A 24433-nucleotide genomic window follows, 5' to 3' on the forward strand; every position below is an offset into this window, starting at 1 on the left:
TACCCAATGATGGCCTCCACTGCCGTCTGTGGGAATGAAATCCACAGATTCACCACCCTCAGGCTAAAGAAATTCCTCCTAATCTCCTTTCTACAGGTCTGTCCTTTTATTCTGAGGCTATGCCCTCTGATCTTAGATTTTCCCACTAGTGGAAACATCCTCTCCACATCCATAGGTGTCAGAGGTTATGGGGAGAAGGCAGGAGGATGGGGTTAGGAGGGAGAGATAGATCAGCCATGATTGAATGGCGGAGTAGATTTAATGGGCCGAATGACCTAATTCTACTGTGATCTTATGACTCGTGATCTTATGACCTTGTGATCTTATGACTCTATCCAGTTCTTTCATTATTCATGCCTCTTACACTTTACCTATGCTTTCTGGAGGTGGAAGGGTAGGGTGTAGATCTCGATTGCAGAAGTCTCGGTCTGTGCAGCACTCGATTGCCCTCCGTTGCGATGACTTGGGTGTGTCCTAAACCGGAAAAGGAGGAAGAATGAATTAGAAAGTATGAACGGGTGAGAACATTCACATCTTTTGAAAAAGATTCCTTCTTCATTCTTCTCTTTCTATCTGGTTGGGTTTAGTTTGGAGGTACTTCATGGACATGGGCCCTTTGGTCCACCAAGTCCACGCCCTGTCCACTTCTCACTGCTACTGTAGGGCAGGAGCTATAGAAGCCTGAAGTCACACACAGTCAGGGTCAGCCACAGGTACTTCCCTACAACCATCGGGTTCCTGAGCCGACCTGCACAACCCTAAAGCTACCACTACCAAGGGCTTGCTTTCTAATCGTTTAGTTTAGTTTAGTTTAGAGATACACATGGAAACAGGGCCATCGACCCATCGAGTCCGCGCCGACCACCGATCACCCGTTCACACTAGTTCTACCTTATTCTACTTTCACATCCACTCCCTATACATGAGGGGCAATTTACAGAAGCTAATTAGCCTACAAGACCCGCATGTGGGGGGGGAAAACTGGAAGCACCTGGAGGAAACCCAGGCGGTCCTAGGGAGTACGTGCAAACTCCTCACAGATAGTACCCGAGGTCAGGATCATACCCGGGTCACTGGGGCTGTGAGGCGGCTGCTCCACCCGCTGCACCACCTTTCACAGCTACCGCCACAGTCATCTTTTCCCTTTTTAATATTCCAATTCAGACATATTTTCAGGAAAGTTGAGGGGATTTTCCAATAGGAAGATAATGGAGAGGGGAACAAGGATGTTCCTTCCCACCTGGCAACGGAACCATCCTACCACCGACTAGAGAGGTCCTGATCTACCATCTACATCATTGGAGACCCTCGGACTATCTTTAATTGGATTTTATTGGACTTTATTTTGCACTAAACGTTATTCCCTTTATCGTGTATCTGTAGACTGTGGACGGCTTGATTGTAATCATGTATAGTGTTTTCGCTGACTGGATAGCATGCAACAAAAAAGTCTTTCACTGTACCTTTTAACTATGACAATAATAATAAACTAAAAAATCTTATTTTTTAGATCATACATGCCCAATGCACAAAACAAATTAAAAAAACGGTACTTCATTTATATTCAAATTCCTTCTACAGGCAATAACACTGGGCAGCTTACAGCCCAGCGGTATGAACGTTGATTTCTCTCATTTCAAGTAACTTTTGCATTCTCTCCTCCTCCGCTCCCCCACCCAAATCATCTTAGTGATTTTACACTTCGCATCCCTGTACCCCTTCGTTATCTCTTCATCCCCAGCCAACAGTGGGTCATTATGGACTCCATCCTTCCCTGGTCATTTGTTGCCGGTTTGTCCTGGCCTTTTCTTACCTCCAGTTCCCTCCCCTCCACTTTCAGCCTGAAGAAGTATGTCGAGCCAAACCATCACCCATCCTTTTTCTCCGCAGATGCTGCCTGACTCACTGAGTAACCCCAGCACTTTGTGTCTATCTTCAGTAACATGCTGCATTCATTTAGCCATTTTTCACTCTGTTAGTTTGTTTAAAATTGGCCAGTTGCATCCGAGCCTGGTACCACAATGCCATTGCACAGAAACATGAACACAAGAGGCTGCAGAGAGCGGTGGATTCAGCCCAGTCCATCATGGGCACAAACCACCCCATTATCAAGGGTCTCGACCCGAAACGTCACCCATTCCCTCTCTCCTAGATGCTGCCTGACCTGCTGAGTTACTCCAGCATTTTGTGATACCCCATTATCAATAGCATATATCCTATCCGTATACGTGTCCAAATATTTTTTAAACGTTGTGATAGCACCTGCTTTAACTACCTCCTCCAGCAGTTCATTCCATACACCCACCACCCTATGTGTGAATACGTTGCCCCTCAGGTTTCTATTAAAGCTTCCCCCCCCCCTCTCACCTCCCTCACCTTAAACTATGGCCTCTGATTCTAAATTTCCCTACTCTGGTTACCCTATCTGTTCCTCTCATGATTTTGTACACCTCTGTAAGATCACCCCTTATCCTGCGCTCCAAGGAGTATCGTCCGAGCCTACACAACCCCTCCCTATCGCTCAGACCCTTAAGTACTGGCAACATCCTTGTAAATCTTCTCTGCGCCCTTACCAGCCTAACATATCTCCCCTATAGCAGGGTGACCAAAACCAAACTCAATACTCCAAGGTTCTTGGGGTTGGCACGGTGGCACAGCGGTAGAGCTGCTGCCTTACAGCGCCAGAGACCCGGGATCAATCCTGACCTTGGGTGCTGTCTGTATGGAGTTTGTACGTTCTCCCTGTGACCACGTGGGTTTTCTCTGGGTGCTCCGGTTTCCTCCCACACTCCAAAGAGGTATAGGTTTGTAGGTTAATTGGTTTCTGTAAATTGCAAATTGTTCCTAGTATGTAGACCAGTGCTAGTGTACAGGGTGATCGCTGGTCGGTGGGACTCTGTGGCACGAAGGGCACTGTTTCCACACTTTATATCTATAATAAAGTGTAAGGTAGATCTAGTGTACCAGTGGCCATTGGTCAGCACGGACCTGGTGGGCCGAAGGGCCTGTTTCCACACTGTATCTCTAAAATGTAAAGTCTGCAAGAGTCAGCACTGAGGGAAGACAGCTAGGGTACCATTCACAGAGTGTGTAAATAGGCCCTTCAGCCCGACTTGCCCATGCCGACCAACATGTCCCAGCAACACTAGTCCCACCTGCCTGCGTTTGGCCCATATCCCTCCAAACCTGTCCTATCCATATACCTATCTAATTGTTTCTTAAATGTTGCAATTATCCCAGCCTCAACTATGTCCTCTGGCAGCTCGTTCCATACACCCACCACCCTTTGTGTGAAAACGTTGCCCCTCGGGTTCTTATTAAACCTTCCCCCCCTCACCTTAAACCTATGTGCTCTTGATTCCCCTACTCTGGGCAAGAGTCAACCTGATCTATTCTTCTCATGGTTTTGCAGACCTCGATGAGATCATCCCTCATCCTCCGGCTCTCCAAGGATTAAAGACTCTTAATAAAACGCCAAATTGTCCTGAAGAAATGTCAATAAATGACCTCCGCTAACAATTCTGCCGTCGGGTGGTCTGTACAGTTTAGCACATCCGTCACAGCGGGGAATGATGCGGTGTTCAAGCGACAGGGGATCCTGCACCCTGTGAAGTTGGTTCAGCACATTCATTACACATGCACACAATTACAGGTCAAAACCCTGAGCTGAAATCCTTCCTCTTCAGTCTTGTGTGATTTATGCGTCAGCGGATCTGTGTGAAATCTGGCTCCAATCAGCGCGGATCAGATTGATTACACCTGCCCGTGTGAAAGGGGAGTTTTATAGTGTTTTGTTGCCACTAGTTTACACCGGGCGTGGTTCCACACCGCTGCACGCCCTGAAGATTAACTGCTGCAAAGAGCCGCTACGGCCACTGGGCACAAGAGCGATGCTGGCTGGTCACATGGTAACTACACAGCTGAGAGCTGAGACTGCCCTGAAGACCCACTTGCAGGTCTGAGTTCTGCAGATAGTTTAGAGATACAGCGCGGAAACAGGCCCTTTCGGCCCACCGGGTCCGCGCCGACCAACGATCCCCGCACATTAACACTATCCTATACCCACCTGGGACAATTTTTACATTTACCAAGCCAATTAACCTACAAACCTGTACGTCTTTGGAGTGTGGGAGGAAACCAAAGATCTCGGAGAAAACCCACGCAGGTCACGGGGAGAACGTACAAACTTCGTACAGACAGCACCCATAGTCGGGATCAAACCCGGGTCTCCCGCGCTGCATTCGCTGTAATGCAGCAACTCTACTGCCACCGCGCCACAGTGCCGCACGATAGACGCACAATACTGGAGTAACTCAGCGGGTCAGGCTGCACCTCTGGAGAGAAGGAATGGGTGACATTTCAGCTGCAGTCCCATCTTCAGGCTGCTCCACTGCGAAATCTCCACACGGTATGCCTACTTTGAAGAAGTTCTCCTCCTCTCTCTGACCCTGAAGAAGGGTCTTGACCTGAAACGTCACCCATTCCTTCTCTGCAGAGATGCTGCCTGTCCCGTTCCAGCACACTGTATCTATCTTTGGTATAAACCAGCATCTGCAGTTCCTTAGTTTACTTTAGTTTTCGTTTAGAGATTCAGCGCGGAAACAGGCCCTTCGGCCCACCAAATCCACGCCTACCAGCGATCACCCTGTATACCAGCACGATCTTACACACTAGGGACAATTTACAATCTTTATCAAAGCCAATTAACCTGCATGTCTTTGGAGTGTGGGAGGAAAACCGGAGCATCCGGAGGAAACCCACGCAGTCACAGGGAGAACGTGCAAACTCCGTACAGATTGAACCTGGGTCTCTGGCGCTGTAAGGCTACAACTCCACTGCTGCGCCCCCGAGCCACCCTTCGTGCAAGATAATGTCAAGTAAAGTCTGATCAAAGATAGTCCACTTATGCCCTTTTGTTTTTGATACCCTGACTATGGAAGAAACGTTTCGAAAGACTTCAGGAGAACCCTCCCACCGAGGCTACTCACCCGACACTGGAAGTCCGAGCCCTCTTTGCCCAGACATCCAGAGGTGATGATGTGCCCTCCAGAGTCTCCTTCCTCCATGATGGTGAAACAGTAGCCATCTGTTCTGAGGACACAGAAATGCAATTGCAATAAACCCGACGCAGACAACAAAGAGAACTTAGGCAGAGAGGATTCAGTTTAGAAGACAGACACATCCCAAAGACATGTGGGTTTGTAGGTTAATCGGCCCTCTGAAAATTGCACGCTAGTGTGTAGGGAGTGGATGAGAAAGTGGGATAACAGCATTGGTGTATATGGGTAATCGATGCAGTTTTACAGCGCCAGAGACTCGGGTTCGATCCTGACTACGGGTGCTGTCTGTATGGAGTTTGTACTTTCTCCCTGAGACCGCGTGGGTTTCCTCCGGGTGCTCCGGTTTCCTCCCACATTCCAAAGACGTGCAGGTTTGTAGGTTAATTTCCTTGTGTAAATTGCCCCGAGTGTGTGGGATGTGAAACTGGGATAACATAGAACTAGTGTGAACGGGTGATCGATGATTGACGTGGATTCAGTAGGCCGAAGAGCCTGTTTCCATGCTGCATCTGTAAACTGAACTAAACTAAAGCATTCGAAACAAAGAACTGCAGATGGTGGTTTATATATATCACGCAAAAAAAACCAGTTGGAGTAACTCAGCAGGTGAGGCAGCATCTCTGGAGAAAACAGAATGGGTGACCAGTGCACAAAGACGTGTGTGGCAAGCGGTAGAGCTGTTACCGTACAGCGCCAGTGTAAGGGTGTCAAAGGTTACGGGAAGAAGGCAGGAGAATGGGGTTGGGAAAGAAAAGCAGATCAGCCATGATTGAATGGCGGAGTAGACTTGATGGGCTGAATGGCCTAGTTCTGCTCCCATGGCTTATGGCAACATCTCACTATATGCGGATGGTATGTGAGACCGCTGCGCCACTCTGTCACTAACTTACTTGCAGGTGTTATTCACAGACTCTTCAGGACAATGGTGGTGGCAGTGGCACCACAGATCTCTCTGAGGAGGTGTTGATACAGTGCTGTCTCCATACTCCCCCTTGTTTTCCACACTCAGCTTGCCTGTACTTCGTAGAAGCATGTTGTCCAAGCAGTTACCTGTGAAAAGAGTTCAGAGGTGAGGCCGGGTTAAAGAATGTGGGGATGAGTATCAGCCACCTGAGAGAATGGTTTAATGTAGTTTAGTTTAGTTTAGTTTATTGTCATGTGTACCGAGGTAAAGTTAAAAGCTGAAAAGATTTCCTCTGGTTCTGGATTCCCTGAACTATAGACAATAGACAATAGGTGCAGGAGTAGGCCATTCAGCCCTTCGAGCCAGCACCGCCATTCAATGTGATCATGGCTGATCATTGTCAATCAGTACCCCGTTCCTGCTTTCTCCCCATACCCCCTGATTCCACTATCCTTAAGAGCTCTATCTAGCTCTCTCTTGAATGCATTCAGAGAATTGGCCTCCACTGCCTTCTGAGGCAGAGAATTCCACAGATTCACAACTCTCTGACTAAAAAAGTTTTTCCTCATCTCTGTTCTAAATGGCCTACCCCTTATTCTTAAACTGTGGCCCCTGGTTCTGGACTCCCCCAACATTGGGAACATGTTTCCTGCCTCTAACATGTCCAACCCCTTAATAATCTTATACGTTTCGATAAGATCCCCTCTCATCCTTCTAAATTCCAGTGTATACAAACCTAGTCGCTCCAGTCTTTCAACATATGACAGTCCCGCCAACTCTGGGTAAAAGACTGTGCATCTACCCTATCTATTCCCCTCGCGATCTCATATATCAATGTAAGATCATCCCTCGTCCTCTTTCACTCCAAGGAGTAAAGTCCGAGCCGGCCCAACCTCTCTCCCTGTGGTTCAGACCCTCAAGTCCAACAGATGCACGATCTCAGACCGTGAGAAAATGCACCATCGAAGGGATCTACAGGAGGAAAGGTTCATAAAATGCTGAAGTAAATCAGCGGGTCAGGCAGCATCTCTGGAGAACATGGAGTCAAGACCCTTCTTCAAACTCTGCCTCTGGCAGATGAGGCACTGCCTCGGAACGGCAGCCATCATCAACAAAGCCTCACACTCCTCTGGCCACGCTCTCACTTAACTACTACCATTGGCAAGAAGGTGCAGGAATCTGACCACCAGGCTCAAGAACAGCTTCTTCCCAACAGCCATCAGGTTTCTGAACACTACACAACACTAGTTAAGTTTAGATAAGTTTGTTGTCATGTGTACTGAGGTACAGCTCAAAAGCTTTTTTGTTGTGTGCTACAATCAGAGAAAAGACAATACATGATTACAATCAAGCCATCCACAGTGTACAGATACAGGATAAAGGGAATAATGTTTAGTGCAAGATATTTCCAGTGCAGTCCAACTAAAGATCGCCCAAAGGTCTCCAATGAGGTAGATGGAAGTTCAGGACCGCTCTCTAGTTGGTGAAAGGATGGTTCAGTTGCCTGATAACAGCTGGGAATAAACTGTCCCTGAATCTGGAGGTGTGCTTTTTCATACTTCTGTACATCTTGCCTGATGGGGGAAGGGAGAAGAGGGAGTGACCGGGGTGAGGCTGGTCCTTGATTATGCCGATGGCCTTGCCGAGGCAGCGTGAGGTGTAGATTGGGTCAATGGAAGGGAGGTTGGTTTGTGCGATGGTCTGGGCTGTGTCCACACTTGCCTTGGCACCAAGGCACTGTGTAATTCTTTTTTGGCATGAAGATCAGTTAGATAATTGCCACACATAAATGCACTCCCTGGTTAATGCAGAATGTATAGAAACAGCCCACTAAATCCATATGCAAGAGTTGCCAGGTTTTGGCACCATTTTCACAGTCCCAGCTGGCTTTAAGGGCCCATTACAGCGCTCGCCTCCGTCCGGGACGTCCTGCACACTACCGTCCCTCTCCTCACCCGGCCACCTTCAACCTTATGCCCCGGGGGCTCCTCCCACAGCCAGCACTGAGGGCACAGAAAGTAAGAGCCCCGTTAACAATAAACTAAGCACATGACAGAAAACTAAACTATACTATACTAAAAACTAAGGTAGACACAAAATGCTGGAGTAACTCAGCGGGTCAGGCAGCATCTCAGGAGAGAAGGAATGGGTGACGTTTCGGGTCGAGATCCTTCTTCAGACTGATCAGTCTGAAGAAGGATCTCGACCCGAAACGTCACACATTCCTTCTCTCCTGAGATGCTGCCTGACCCGCTGAGTTACTCCAGCATTTTGTGTCTACCTTCGATTTAAACCAGCATCTGCAGTTTTTTTTTCCTATACTGAAAACTAAACTGATAAAGAACCACTGAACCATTGTAATGATCAAAGACTGAAACTGGGCATCGGGAGAGTATAGCCAGCAACTTGAATCTTGGCCAGAACATGAGGCTCGATGACAAAAGACTTCACGGATAAATTGTCTCTGACATCTGCTCAGTAAACAGTGCATTAGGACGGCATGCAAAGAAATCCATTGCTCAGCTTCAAATTAATTGCTCTCACGAAACAAGGATAAGCAATTCTGACCACAGACAGGAGGGCATGGTTTGTTGAATTTGATCTTCAGTTGCTGAAAGCATTTCAGTGTTTGAAAGCCTCGGTTTACACTCTCACCTCCGCCGTGAAAAGGAGGCAGCTATTCATTCATTACGCCTTTCAGACCAGCAGCTGATTGGCATCAGCTAGCCCAAACATGCCGTCAATTCCACTGAGAGATCCTCTACGTTTAGTTTTGTTTAGTTTCGAGATACAGCGTGGAAACAGGCCCTCTCGGCTCACCGAGCCTTTGCCGACCAACAATCACCCCGTTTACTAGCACTACCCTACACGCTTTTACAATTTTACCCAAGCCAATTAACCTACAAACCTGGGCGTCTTTGGAACGTGGAAGGAACCCGGAGAAAACCCAAGCGGTCACAGGGAGAACGGACAAGCTCCTTACATCCAGCACCCGTAGTCAGGATTGAACCCGGGTGAATGGCGCTGTAAGGCAGCAACTCTACCGCTGCGCCACAGTGCCGCCTACTTTTGGGATTGTTTAAAACTATAAAGTGCCTATTCCATATTTTTCATATCTGTATCCCATCAAGTCCAACCACAGGATAATTCTGCTAAATATAAATGCTGAAGACACGAGAGGGAAAGATGGTTACAGTTCTTTTTTTTCAGCAATTATATTATGTTCTTTAAGGTTTAAGCTTATTATTGCCATGTGTACTGAGGTAGAGTGAATAGCTTTGTTTTGCAACCTATCCTATCAAATTAGATAATATACATAAATACCATCAAGCTAAATTCCAGTACAATAAGTAGAGCAAAAGAGAAGGTACAGAGTGTAGAATATAGCTCATTGTAACGCATCAGTTCCATAGACCACATTGGGGTAGAGGTGAATCGGACAGTACCCTAGCTTATGGAAGGACCATTCAGAAGCCTGATAACAGAGGGGAAGAAGCTGTTCCTGAGTCAGGTGGTGCGGCTTTCAAGTTTCTGTATCTTCTGCCCAAGGAGAAGAAGGAATGTTCGCTGTTCGGCGGGAACTCAGTGGGCCGAAGGGCCTGTTTCCATGCTACATCTCCAAAGTCTAAAGGCTAAAGTAAAGTCTCAAGGGACAGGACGATTGTTTGGAATTGCTGGGGAGGAGATTGTTAAGTGTTTTGTACAGATTCAAATGAAACATTTTTCTTTTAACTTGATGGGCTTGGACAGATTTGCTTTGTGCAATATTCTTCAGTGCAATTGAAAATTGCAGTGGAGGTGAAACTCTCAGCAAGTGACAAACTCTGAGGCTAAATAAGGAATACTCTACACTACGATTCCTTAAAAGGGCCTGAGCATCAAAAGTATGAGAGGAGCATTCTCTACTTGTCCCCCCACACAAAAAAATTGCTTAACTTTTCCAAACACTTGAAAATATTGAGGTCCCCCCTCCCCTCCACACAAAATAGGAACTCTCTCACTGCTAAAGCTGCCAAATTTTAAGAGCTGCTTTACATTTTACACCTGACCGTGATATTCCACAGTAACAGTCTTTGAAAACAACGTGTGTACTGATGGGAGTAAAATGGAGTAAAATGTGAGCTGTGCCTCTCCTAATGCACAACATGTCTGGGAGTCAGACCACTCGTTAGACTTGAGCAATTGATATGGGGTATCCAAGGAATATGAGGAGAAAGCAGGAATGGGGTACTGATTTTGGATGATCAGCCATGATGCTGGCTTGAAGGGCCAAATGGCCTACTTCTGCACCTATTTTTTATGTTTCTAATCAATAGGAACATTTTTTTTTCATTCTTAAAATCATAATTTAATCAGAGTGCCCTACAATCTACAGTGGTACAGGGAAAGTCTTCAAACTGTGGAAAATAAATAATAATGAGAGAACGATGCCACATTTGTTAAACCATTAATTCACAAGTCTCGTTAAATAAATGTCGAATTGAAAATAACATTGCCCATTTTGATTACACTTTGATTCAAATGTCATTTACTTCAGGTTGTGCTTAGAGAACCTTTCTGGAATAATTTTTGACTCCATTATCTTACATGAAATAATTCATAATCACTTGCCATAACAATTTTTTTAAAATTAGGTTTTAAAGTAGAGATAGTTCAATTGCGATCATGAAGTAATGCTTCAGGGTGTAGATCAAGGGTTTTATTGGTGAGGTAAACAATTTATTAGAGTAATAAAAAAGAACATAAATTGCTGGGATAACTCAGTGGGTCAGGCAGCAGCTCTGGAGAAAAGGAATAGGTGACGTTTTGGGTTGAGACCCTTCATTAGTTTAGTTTAATTTATCATTGTCAGGTGTTCTGAGTTACAGTGAAAAGCTTTTTGTTGTGTTCTATTCAGTCAGTGAAAAGACTATACAAGATTACTATCAAGCCTTCCACAGTGTACAGAGATACAGGATAAAGGCTATGACACTCGGCATCGGGGTGGATGACGCCATCATCTACCTACGGACCAGAGCTCTTTCACACCTGGAGAAGCCGGATTGCACTGCGAGAATCATGTTCTTTGATTTCTCCAATGCATTCAACACCATCCAGCCGGGGCTTCTGGGAGACAAGCTGGAGCGCACAGGAGTGGATCACCACCTCACATCCTGGATTCTGGATTACCTCACCAACCGACCACAGTATGTGAGGACAAAGGACCTGGTCTCGGACAGGATGGTCTGCAGCACTGGGGTTCCGCAGGGAACAGTGCTAGCTCCATTTTTCTTCACCCTGTACACTGCGGACTTCAGGCACAGCTCCGCAGACTCCTATCTACAGAAGTTCTCTGACGACTCTGCCATCGTCGGCCTCATGACGGGCGATGAGGACAGGGCGTACAGAGAACTGATCAAGGAGTTTGTGGACTGGTGCCAGCGGAACTGTCTCCGGATCAACGCGGGGAAAACCAGGGAGATGGTGGTAGATTTCCGCAGGCGCAGCCAGGTCCCCCCGACACCGGTGAACATCCAGGGAATGGACATCGAGAGGGTGGATTCCTATAAGTACCTGGGTGTCTACCTCAACAATAAACTGGACTGGACTGAAAACACCGATGCACTATACAGAAAGGGCCAGAGCAGACTTTATGTGCTAAGGAGACTCAGGTCCTTTGGAGTGCAGGGGGCACTCCTAAGGACCTTCTACAACACGGTGGTTGCATCGGCCATTTTTTAAGGAGTGGTCTGCTGGAGCAGCAGCATCTCAGCGGCGGAAGGGAAGAGACTCGACAAGCTGGTCAGGAAGGCCGGCTCTGTCCTCGGTTGCCCCCTCGACTCAGTGCAGGCGGTGGGGGAGAGGAGGATGATGGCAAAGCTAACAGCGCTGCTGGACAACGACTCCCACCCCATGCAGGACACTGTCACTGCACTGAGTAGCTCCTTCAGTGACGGACTCCTTCACCCCAAGATATAGGAGGTCCTTCCTTCCTGCTGCTGTGAGACTGCATAACCAGCACTGCTCCCAGCAGACGAGTCAACAATAACAGCTAAGAACACACGGAAAACTGATGACAATTTATGTATCTTCTATTTATAATGAATGATCTCTTGCTCTCTTGTTATCCACTTTGCTGCTGTAACACTATAAATTTCCCCGGTGTGGGACAAATAAAGGAATATATTATTATTATTATTATTTAGTGCAAAATAAAGTCCAGTAAAGTCCGATTCAATATAAATTAAAGAAGGGTCTTGATCCGAAATGTCACCTATCCATGTTCTCCAGAGAAGCAGCACTTACTCCAGCACTTTGCGTCCCTTTCTATCAACCAGCATCTGTAGTTCCTTGTTTCTACCATCAGAATAATGGTGCACTCTTCAATATTAATATCTTCACTTAGTACTTTCATGTAATTTTAGATATTAATCCTTATTTAATTCTACATCATTCTTGTCACACATTTTTCACCAACTTTATTTACGTGTCCTATTCATTCACTCCGTTACTACCATACCACCCTAGCATAAAGGTGTCTTGACATTGAGACACATGCATAATCTTGCCTGTTGGATGTTCCTTGCTCCTTCGGAAGGTGAGATGCCAGGAAAAAAAAGAACACAGCAGTCCTGGAGGTGTACCTAATAAAGCACACCGCGTTCTGGACCAGAAGATTAGAAACTAACAGAGCAGTTCACGCTAATAGTCCTTGCCACCAATATCCCATTTATCCTTGGCTTGATGGTTGAACCATGAAAAGGCACTCTCAAACCACTCATGAATGGCAACCCATTCAGTTAACAACTGAGAGATAAATGGGAAGAACTTCCTAACTCAACTTCCAAGTTGGACCAATGGTTTCGGTCAACCCTTCTCTGAGAAAGACGGCAAAGCTTGACGTCTCCAACGTGAAGTGATAGTCAGCACAGTGGTGTGGCGCCATCTAGGGGTCAAGCCACTTACTGATCGAACCTTCGTCACCAGAACTGGAACGATCACATGACAGGGAGATGACAGCTGACAGTTAGACATGACAGTTGACAGTTGGAGATGAGCAGCTCAGCATGGTGCTCCTCTCAACAGCAACAAGCACCTAACTGTTCTCCTAACTAAGCACGTGTGTGTTCAACCACTGTTTCGTTAATAAAACCTGTTTGATTCACAACGCTTGGCTTATTTTCCGTTGTCAACATTCCCACGATCCAAATCTCTTTAAAAGGAAAAAGCTAAGGCTGTTCCATGGATGTGCTGCATTCTCAGACTCTGTGTTATTGCATGTTCTGGTTTAGTTCAGAGATACAGCATGGAAATAGGACCTTCAGCCCATCAAGTCCATGCCAACCATTGATCACCCACACACAAGTTCTCAGTTATTCCAGTTTCGCATCCTACTCACACAGCACGGTTTATGAACAGCTCCATCCAAGACCACAAGAAATTGCAGGGAATTGTGGACGCAGCCCAGACCAGCACACAAACCAACCTCCCTTCCAATTACTCCATTTACACCTCATGCTGCCTCAGCAAGGCCACCAGCATAATCAAGGATGAGTCACACCCCGGCTACTCCCCCTTCTCCCTCCATCCATCGGGCAAAAGGCAGCAGCTCTACTGCTGTGTTATCCTAATGTGGTGTCTACTGATGAAGCATATTTCACTTGGGGGAGGGGGGGGGACGACGACATACGAAATAAAAGTCATCTGGAAATAATTCCCATTAACCCAACTTACAGTAAGGCATAAATGGCACCTATTGTTGATGATAACTTATGATGCTCTAGCAACTGATGAATGCATTAAGTGTAACAACAAAGAATGTACAGCCCAAAAACAGACAGCTCAATCAGTCCAACTTGGTTTAAATTGATTGATTGACTGAAAGATATTGAATAAAACAGGCCCTTCAGCCCACCCAGTCCATGAAGAGCATCAAGCACCCGTTCATACTAGTTCAATGTTAACCCATTTCATATCCTCTCCTTACACACACTCGGGGGAATTTACAGAGGTTATCAACCTACAAACCCGCACATCTTTGAGATGTATGAGGAAACCGGAGTACTCAGAAGAAACCCACGCGGTCACAGAGAGAACGTGCAAACTCCGCACAGACAGTACCCAAGGTCAGGATAGATCCCAGGCCTTTGGCACTGTGTGGCAGCACATCCTCAGCACATTAATGCATCAGTCATCTCTTCTCTTTTTATCTTACCAAATCAGACTTCTCTTTCTTACTTTCCACACATTATTCATTTTGCCTCAATCACAACTGGGTTTGGAAAGGGAAGATGCTCAGAGAGTGCCTCACGTCCTGAGGGTATCCAGAGCTACAGGCAGATGGTTATAGAATAAGGAGACACATTGACTCCACCTACACTTCAAGCTACCTTGGCAAGGCCACCAGCATAATCGAGGACCAGTCCCACCCTGGTCACACCCTCTTCTCCCCTCTCCCAAGAGGTACAGAAGTGTGAAAATGCACACCTCCAGATTCAGGGATAGTTTCTTCCCAGCTGCTATCAGGCAACTGAACCATCCTATCACCAGCTAGAGGGCGGTCCTGACCTCCCATCTACCTAATTGGAGATCATCGGACTATCTTTTATCGGATTTTACTGGATTTTATCTTGCACTAAATGTTATTCCCTTTATCCTGTATCAGGACTCAGTGGACGGCTTGATTGTAATCATGTATAGTCTTTCCGTTGACTGGATAGCACGCAACAAAAAAACTTTTCACTCTGCCTCAGTACATGTGATAATAAACTAAACTAAACTAAACAAGGAACAGCCGATGCTGGATTCTTGAGCAAAACACAAGGTGCTGGAGGAACTCAACAGGTCGGGCACCATCTGTGGAGGGAAAGGACAGGTGACGCTTCAGGACAGGATCCATCTTCAGTCTTAAGAAGGATCCCGACTCGAAACATTATCTGTCCACTCACTTCAAACCCTTCAAAATATTGCAGTGAAGGAATGATTCTTCAGACTGAAAAGGAAGGATAGAGAGATCTGTTTAGTGACTTGGGAAAAAAAGCAGAGTCCTTTATCCATTATCATTGAGGTTAGTTAATGAAAAGCCTCAGGCTGCCTAAGCGTAGTGTTGACTAATGAAGGCCATGTGGGTGAATTAATTGCTTGACATCCTTGATAGATTCTGCAGTACACAGCGTGCCTCAGCTGCACACAGAACCAACAACTATTGACTGTTATTGACAAAAACAAACCAGAAGTCTTATCAGAAGGACTATTCAGCGATAGATCAAGTAACATTTGTTACTGATGAAGAATTTGTTCCAGTTTGTTAACTGAGTCAAAATATATTCAACAGTATTGACTTCCTGTAAGAGAAACACCATCTGCATGATACATTTCATACCACAGTTATAAGAAGGCATCTTTAAAGTGCCTAAAAAAGACTTCAATTATGAAAGGGCGGCACAGTGGCGCAGCAATAAGGTTGCTGCCTTACAAGCGCCATAGACCCGGGTCCGATCCTGACTATGGGTGTTGCTGGACAGAGTTTGAACGTTCTCCCTGTGACTGCGTGTTTTTTTTCCCGGTGCTCCAGTTTACTTCCACACTCCAAAGACGTATATGATTGTAGGCTAATTGGCTTTGGTAAAATTGTAAATTGTTCCTAGTGTGTGGAATAGTGCCAGTATGATCGCTGGTTGACACAGACTCAGTGGGTTAAAGAACCTGTTTCTGTGCTGTGTCTCTAGAGTATAAACTCTCATTTGGTGATGGAGGTGGTAGTATATTTAATCGTATACGAGAGACAACCTTTTCACACAGAGTGTGGTGGGTATATGAGTGAGCTGCCAGAGGAGGTAGTTAGAGTCACAGTCATACAGTGTGGAAACAGGCCCTTCGGCCCAACTCGCCCACAACAGCCAACAATGTCGCAGCTACACTAGTCCCACTTGCCTACGCTTGGTCCCTATCCCTCCAAACCTGTCCTATCCATGTACGTGTCCAACTGTTTCTTAAATGATAGGATAGTCCCAGCCTCAACTACCTCCTCTGGCAGCTTGTTCCATACACCCACCGCCCTCTGTGTGAAAAAGTTACCCCTTGGATTCCTATTAAATCTTTTCCCCTTCACCTTGAACTTCTGTCCTCTGGTCCTCGATTCCCCTACTCTGAGTAAAAGACTCCGTGCATCTACCCGATCTATTCCTCTCATGGTTTTGTATACCTCAATAAGATCTCCCCTCATCCTCCTACGCTCCATGGAATAGAGACCCAGCCTACTCAATCTCTCCCTGTAGCTCAAACCCTCTAGTCCTGGCAACGTCCTTGTAAATCTTTTCTGAACCCTTTCGAGCTTGAAAGTTGAAGCAGGTACATTTAAGACACTTGGATAGATTCATGGATAGGAAAGGTGTTGAGGGATATGCGCCAAAGCGGGCAAATGGACTAGTTTAGATGGGACATTTTGCTTAGCATGGACAAGTTGGGCTGAAGGATCTGCTTCCATACTGTTTGCCATTAAGTTCAAAAGAGTGCCAGGAAGATTTACGAGGATGTTGCCAGGATTCGAGGGACTGAGAAACAGGGAGAGGTTGGGCAGCATAGGATATTATTCCTCAGAGTGCAGGAGGATGAGGATCTTATGCAAGTGTATAACATCATGAGGAGAATAGATAGGGTGAATGCACAGTTCTTAACCCAGGCAACTGAACCATCCTATCAACAACCAGAGAGCAATCCTGTGCTACGATCTACCTCACTGGAGACCCTTGGACTTTACGTTATTATCCACTAAACGTTATTCCCTTTTTCATGTACACTGTGGACAACTCGATTATAATCGTGTATATTCTTTGACCAGTATAGTCTTTGACTAACTCATCTGTGACTGGTTAGCACGCATCAAAAGCTTTTCACTGTACCTTGGCACACGTGACAATAAACCAAACTAAACTAATCATGATCGGCATGGTCGAGTTGGACCAACGGGCATGTTTATGACTCTGCCATATGACTCTATGCCATATGACTCTATGACTGAATCTATGTGCATGATGCATTTCACACTACAGTTATTAGAAGGCATCTTTAAAGTGCCTGCCTAGCTTTAAAAAAAAACGCCACTGGAAGGGTCGGGGGTGGTGTTAGGATATTTAAGCCCACACATGTTCCTCTCATTTGCCATTTGTCAGGCAATCCATCTGTGCTCTCAGATGGCAGGGCTGTGAGAGAGCACAGAGTTGCTTCAGATCCTGTCGACAAAACACGGGGTTAATCCCGCACCTGCGGGCCGTCCCCTGGCCGTGTGGAGAGAGGGCCCAGCACACATGGCCGTCCGACTAATGCGATACAGCTGCTGACGCGGCACTCCGTCAGAGCGCCTTTGATTTCAGGCAGGCAAGACATTTACTCCAGTCCGCCTGGCAAATTGGTAGATTAGGTGTAAAGAGTGACTCTGAGGGAGCGGGGAGACAAGAGGGCACAGCTAACCCTGGGAAGGATTTTTCATTTGTTGAGCAAAGGATTAGGGAATTGCCACAGAATGTCGAACACAACTAATTTGGTTTGAAGCAGAACATAAATTGAGAGAGTCAAGGCATCCCAAGCACTCAAAGGTTCAATTACAGTTTTTAATAGCAGTCATTCAAGAACCTGTTGGTGCTGTAATCACCATTGCTCTGTTTCCCTAAACATGACAAATTCATATCGTCATACAGTCACAGAGCACAGAAACAGGCCCTTCGGCCCAACTCATCCATATCAACCCATCTAAGCTGTTCCTGTTTGCCCAGTTAGATAGAGCTCTTGGGGCTAGTGGAATCAAGGGATATGGGGAGAAGGCAGGCACAGGTTACTGGTTGAAGATGATCAGCCATGATCACAATGAAGGCGGTGCTGGCTCAAAGGGCCAAATGGCCTCCTCCTGCACCTATTTTCTATGTTTCTATGTTTCTATCTGCTCCATTTCTCTCTTTCTCTTTCTCTCTCTCTCTCTCTCTCTCTCTCTCTCTCTCTCTCTCTCTCTCTCTCTCTCTCTCTCTCTCTCTCTCTCTCTCTCTCTCTCTTCTCTCTCTCTCTCTCTCTCTCTCTCTCTCTCTCTCTCTCTCTCTCTCTCTCTCTCTCTCTCTCTCTCTCTCTCTCTCGCTCTCTCTCTCTCTCTCTCTCTCTCTCTCTCTCTCTCTCTCTCTCTCTCTCTCTCTCTCTCTCTCTCACGCATACGCACATACATTTTCTTTTAGTTTTGTTTATTGTCGCGTGCACTGAGATACAGTGAAAAGCTTTTGTTGGGTGCCAACCAGTCAGCAGAAAGACTATACATGATTACAGTCAAGCCATCCAGTGTACAGATACAGGACAAAGGGAATAACGTTTAGTGCAAGATAAAGTCTGATTAAAAATATTACAAGGTCTCCAATTAGGTAGATGGTAGCTCAGTACCGCTCTCTAGTTCTTGATAGAATGATTCAGTTGTCTGATAACAGCATCGAATGCTTTTCTGTACATGAATATATATCTACGCACGTGTACATGCACACGCACACATGCACACGCTGAGTCAAATGTAGACAGTCAGGACCTTTTCGCAGGATGGAAATGTCAAAGACTAGAGGGCAGAGCTTTACGGTGAGAGGGACAAAGTTTAAAGGAGATGAGAGGGGCAAGTTTTTTACACAGATGGTGGTGGGGGCCTGGAACGTGCTGCCAAGGGTGGTGTTGGGGGCAGATGCAATGGTGACGTTTAAGAGGCTTATGGATCGGCACACGGATATGCAGGGAATGGAGGGATATGGATTATGTACAGATCGATAAGAGACAGCACAGACATTGTGGGCCAAAGGGCCTGCTGCTCTGCTGTAGCTTGAGTTTGAGTTTTTAGTTTTTAGAGAGGCAGCATGGAAAAACGCCCTTCGGCCCACCAAGTCCATGCCGACCATCTATCACCCATTCACATTGGTTTATGCTATCCCAAGTTATGGGAGTAGAATTAGGCCCTTCGGCCCACCGAGTCCATGCCGACTATCTATCACCCATTCACATTGGTTCATGCTATCCCAAGTTCACAAGTTATGGTAGTAGAATTAGGCCCATCGAGTCTACTCCACCATTCAATCATGGCTGATCTCTGCCTCCTAATCCCATTTTCCTCCCTTCTCCCCATAAACCTTGATACCCGTTTGAATCAATAATTTGTCTATCTCGGCCTTAAAAATATCCTCTGACTTGGCCTCCACAGCCCTCTGGCAATGAGTTCCACAGATTAACTACCCTCTGACGAAAGAAGTTTCTCCTCACCTTCTTTCTAAAAGAGCGCCCTTTAATTCTGAGGCTATACCTCTGGTCCTCGACTCTCCCACCACTGTAAACATCCTTTCCACATCCACTCTGTCTATGCCTTTCATTATTCTGCAAGTTTCAATGAGGTCCCCCCTCAACCTTCTAAACTCCAGCGAGTAGAGGCCCAGTGCTGTCAAGCGCTCATCATATGCTAACCCACTCGTCCCTGGAATCATTCTTGTAAACCTTGTCTGGACCCTCTGCAGAGTTATCACATCCTTCCTCAAATGTGGGGCCAAACTTTGCTCACAGTACTCCAAATGCAGCCTGACCAGCGCCTTATAGAGCCTCAGCAATACATCTCTGTTTTTATATCCCCCAAACTATCCCACTATTTCAATCACTCCCGACACACTAGGAGGCAATTTACAGAGGGCCAATTAATCTATAAACCTCAATATCTTTGGGATGTGGGAGGAACTGGAGCACCCAGAGGAAACCCACACAGTCACAGGTAGAACATGCAAACTCCACACAGACAGCACCCTAGGTCAGGATTGAACCCGGGTCTCTGGTGATGTGAGCCAGCAGCTCCACCTGCTGCATCATGGTGCTGCCTAGTGTTGTACGTTCTACGCACTCTGTCTACATTCTAGTTGCCAGAGCTACTGAGACAAGACTAGGTCCTCCTGCCACACAGCCTGATCAAGGCCCGACCAGGAAGATACTGCCCAGCCAATAGAGAAGGAGGGAACTGCAAATGCTGCTTTATACTGACACAAAATGCTGGAATAACAGGCAGCATCCCTGGAGAACATGTGTTAGGTGGTGTTTAGGGCCAAAAACCTTTTTCAGACTGAAAGACAGAGATGGAGGTGGAAACTGGAGTTGAGAAAAGGTAAAGAACAGGGCAAAATAAAACAGGGCTGGCAACAGATGGCCTCAGGAAGGGTGGAGCCCATAACTCCTGCAGTCCATTCCCACCCCCTCTACCTCCCCCCCCCCCAACCCCCCCCCCTCCCCCCCACCCCGTCCTACTGGTCACATCCTTGTATCCCTGTCATTAGCACATCTTCCCCAGCCAACAATGTGTCATTATGGGCTCCACCCTTCTTGAGGCTATCTGTTGCATATATATATATATATATATATATATATATATATATATATATATATATATAAATACATATATACACACACATATATGTAAGTATGTACATATGTATATAGACACAAAATGCTGAAGTAACTCAGAGGGACAGGCAGCATCTCTGGAGAGAAGGAATGGGTGACGTTTTGGGTCGAAATGTCACTCATTCCTTCTATCCAGAGATGCTGCCTGTCCCTCTGAGTTACTTCAGCATTTTGTGTTTATCTTCGGTTTGAACCAGCATCTGCAGTTACTACACGTATGTATATATATATATATATATGTGTGTGTGTGTGTGTATATTTTTTAATCAAACAGAACAGACAATTAAACAAACAATAACAGTGCAAAGTTAAAAATAAGCCGTCTATATAGTTTGGAGCCTATTTGGTTGTGGTGTTTAATAGCCTGACTGGTCCTAGGAGGGATTTGAAGTTGCATTTCAGCGCTGAGGTCCAGGATATTTGCACTACCAATCTGTTATTTTACCCACTGCATCAACAGCATAACTAGCTGATGACTGGGAGGTTACTGAAACATTACCAGGATGGATGAAGAGTTAGTTTGAAAGCAGGATTATACAAGGGCACTGAAGCATGCATTGCCCTGCTAACACCAGAGAGGAAAAATAAGTTCAAAATCTTTCCATTACACACAACGTGAAATAAAATGCTTTACAGAATGTGGAACACAACTATTTAACAACCTTGGGGATGTGAGGAGCTGCTTTAACACAGAAAGTGTGGCCAGTAACCTTCCTGGATCACAGAAAGATCAGACAGGGAGAGACCAGCTGGGCCAACAAGACTACCCCACAGTCCGTGGGTTGAGACACTTCCTTCCTCCTGCTGACACCCACCTCAGCCAAGTAATCTCTGGGGCGAAGCATAGCCCAGGATTAATAAGTGAAAAAAGAAACAGGGGAAAAAATCTGAGAAAGTTTTATATAAGAATGATCTCAGGAATGATTGGGTTAACATGTGATGATCATTTGATGGCATTGAGCCTGCACCCGCTGGAGTTTAGAAGGATGAGCGGTGGCCTCATTGAAACCTACTGAATAGTGAAAGACTTGGATAGAGTGGATGTGGAGAGGATGTTTCCACTCGTGGGAGAGTCTAGGACTAGAGGGCACAGCCTCAGAATAAAAGGACGTATCTTTTCAAAGTAGATGAGGAGGAATTTCTGTAGCCAGAGGGTGGTGAATCTGTGGAATTGATTGCCACAGACAGTTGTGGAGACCAATTCAATGGGTATTTTTAAGGTAGAGATTGATTGGTTCTTGATTAGTACGGGTGCCTGGGTTTATGGGGAGGCGATAGGAGAATGGGGTTGAGTGGAAAAGATAGATCAACCATGGAGGAGTAGACTTGATGGGCCAAATGGCCTAATTCTGCTCCTATAACATGAACATTAACACAAATATTAAAGAAAAAAGTCAAGAAGAAAGATCAACCCTATTCCTTTTCTCCAGAGATGCTGCCTGACCCGCTGAGTTATTCTAGCTTTTTGCGTCTATCTTTGATGACTTCTAGTATTGGCAATCATTGACTATCCAAGGTTCTACCTTGATAGATCTTTAATTAAGTGAAGGATTTGTTTTCCTTCATCCGTTCCACTGCCACCACACCGTGCTTGACCAATTTTGTGATGTGGCATCACAGTAGACACTGCGCTGTTCAATTCAATTCAAAGAGAGAGGTGAGTGGACGTATGGGAGAAGGCAGTGGAGGCCAATTCTCTGAATGCATTCAAGAGAGAGCTGGATAGAGCTCTTAAGGATAACGGAGTCAGGGGGTATGGGGAGAAGGCAGGAACGGGGTACTGATTGAGAATGATCAGCCATGATCACATTGAATGGCGGTGCTGGCTCAAAGGGCCGAATGGCCCACTCCTGCACCTATTGCCTATTGTCTATTGTCTAAATGTTTACAGGGAGATAAATGGGTCAATGGGATTGCTCTGAGAGCTAGCATAGACTAAACAGGCCAAATGGCCTCCATCTCGATCGTAAGAATCCACGAGAACTCATTGAACTCTCATTATCTTAAACACCGCTGTCAGTTGTTAGTCAACTCCCCCGTTCCGTGGACACACACCAAGAAATCCTGCTCAGTTTTTCCATTGGCTTTAATATTCCTGGTCTGGCAACGTCGCCTAATCTTCTGGAACTTTCCATCCAGTGTAAAGTAAGAAGGAAATCACAAAGAGTGAGAATCCACCCATCAGAAAATCCAATAGATGTGGGTATTGCTACTGATATGACATTATCACTGTGGAATTTGTCTCGTGACACAGGTACGGTGACAACTTATATAATCCGAAGGGATTTGATCATTGAAGGGAAATAGAAATTGAAAGTAATGACTCTTTACATGCAATCGTTATTAGTTTAGTTTAGTTTAGTTTTGTTTATTGTCACGTGTACCAAGGTACAGTGAGAAGCTTTTTCCGTGTGCTATCCAGTCAGCGGAAATACTATACATGATTACAATCGAGCCATCCACAGTGTACAGGCACATGATGAAGGGAATAACGTTTAGTGCAAGAAAAGGTCTAGTAAAGTCCAATTAAAGATAGTCCGAGGGTCTTCCATGAGGTAGACAATAGATCGGGACTGCTCTCTAGTTGGTGATAGGATGGTTCAGTTGCCTGATAACAGCTGGGAAGAAACTGTCCCTGAATCTGGAGGAGTGGGTTTTCACACTTTTGTACCTCTTCCCTGATGGCAGAGGGTAGAAGTGGGAGTGGCCGGGGTGAGACTGCTCTTTGATTATGCTGGTGGCCTTGCCGAGGTGCAGATGGTGTCAATAGAAGGGAGGCTGGTTTGTGTGATGGTCTGGGCTGCGTACACAATTCTTTGCATTTTTTTAATGCCATCTTGGATAAAGCTGGGAACTTTGATAGTAGAGAGTGGAGCTAGAGAGTATTTGCTACAAGGGGAGGAAGGACAAACTTGGATTGCTTTCTCTGGAGCAGTGAAGGTTGAGGGGAGACCTGATAGAAATATAAAATTATAAAAAGCATAGATAAGATACATAGTCAGATTCGTTTTCCAGGTTGAAAATGTCAAATGCTAGAGGGCAAAGGTTTAAGGTGAGAGAGGGAAAGATTAAAGAAGATGTGTGTAGTTAGTTGTGTTTTACACAGAATGGTGGCTGCTTGAAACATGCTGCCAGAGGTGGTGGTAGAAGCAGATACAATAGCAACATTTAAGAGGCATTTATGTAAGTACATGTACATGAGGGACTGGAGTGATATGAATCACATATGGAGGTCTCATTTGGAGTACTGTGTGCAGTTCTGGTCACCCCCATACAGCAAAGATGTGGAGGCATTGGAGAGGGTGTAGAGGAGGTTCACCAGAATGGTGTCTGGATTAGAGGGCTTCCACTACATGGAGAGGTTGGTTCAGCTTGCATTGTTTTTTCTGGAACATTGGAAGATGATGAGAGACTTGATAGAAGTATATAAAATCATGAGAGGCATAGATTGGGTAGACAATCAGGACCTTTTTTCACAGGGTGGAAATGTCCAACGCTAGGGCGGCACGGTAGCGCAGCGGTAGAGTTGCTGCTTTACAGCGAATGCAGCGCCGGAGACTCAGGTTCGATCCTGACTATGGGTGCTGCACTGTAAGGAGTTTGTACGTTCTCCCCGTGACCTGCGTGGGTTTTCTCCGAGATCTTCGGTTTCCTTCCACACTCCAAAGACGTACAGGTATGTAGGTTAATTGGCTGGGTAAATGTAAAAATTGTCCCTAGTGGGTGTAGGATAGTGTTAATGTACGGGGATCGCTGGGCGGCACGGACTTGGTGGGCCGAAAAGGCCTGTTTCCGGCTGTATATATATGATATGATATGATATGATATGATATGATATGATAGACGACATAGCGATAAGGAAAGTCTAATTGAGATGTGCGGGACAGGTTCTTTTACACGGTGGAGTCTGCAAAGCATTGAAAGGGGTGGTGGTGGAAGGGCCTGTTTCCATGCTGTATCTCTCTAAAATCTAAAGTCAGCGGATCAGACAACATCTCTGGAGACCATGGATCGGTGACGTTTCGGGTCAGGACTCTTCTTC

At 45.8% G+C, this 24433-nt stretch overlaps 1 protein-coding gene across 2 annotated transcripts in view; it reads right to left on the reverse strand.

Annotated features, from left to right (window-relative positions):
* The window catches only part of LOC144595595 (bone morphogenetic protein receptor type-1B), a 369976-nt gene that overhangs the window by 35262 nt on the left and 310281 nt on the right, over positions 1–24433 (reverse strand). The window contains exons 5-7 of one of the 2 annotated variants that reach the window (XM_078403165.1): positions 5951–6110; positions 4989–5091; positions 372–474 (exon numbers count right to left, since the gene is read on the reverse strand). In XM_078403165.1, the coding sequence (XP_078259291.1) occupies positions 372–474; positions 4989–5091; positions 5951–6110 (366 nt within the window). Of the gene's footprint in view, positions 1–371; positions 475–4988; positions 5092–5950; positions 6111–24433 lie in introns of those variants that run through there. The other variant, XM_078403174.1, reaches the window with a different exon arrangement.

The sequence above is a fragment of the Rhinoraja longicauda genome, chromosome 1 (genome assembly GCF_053455715.1).
Source record: "Rhinoraja longicauda isolate Sanriku21f chromosome 1, sRhiLon1.1, whole genome shotgun sequence".
NCBI lineage: Eukaryota > Metazoa > Chordata > Chondrichthyes > Rajiformes > Arhynchobatidae > Rhinoraja > Rhinoraja longicauda.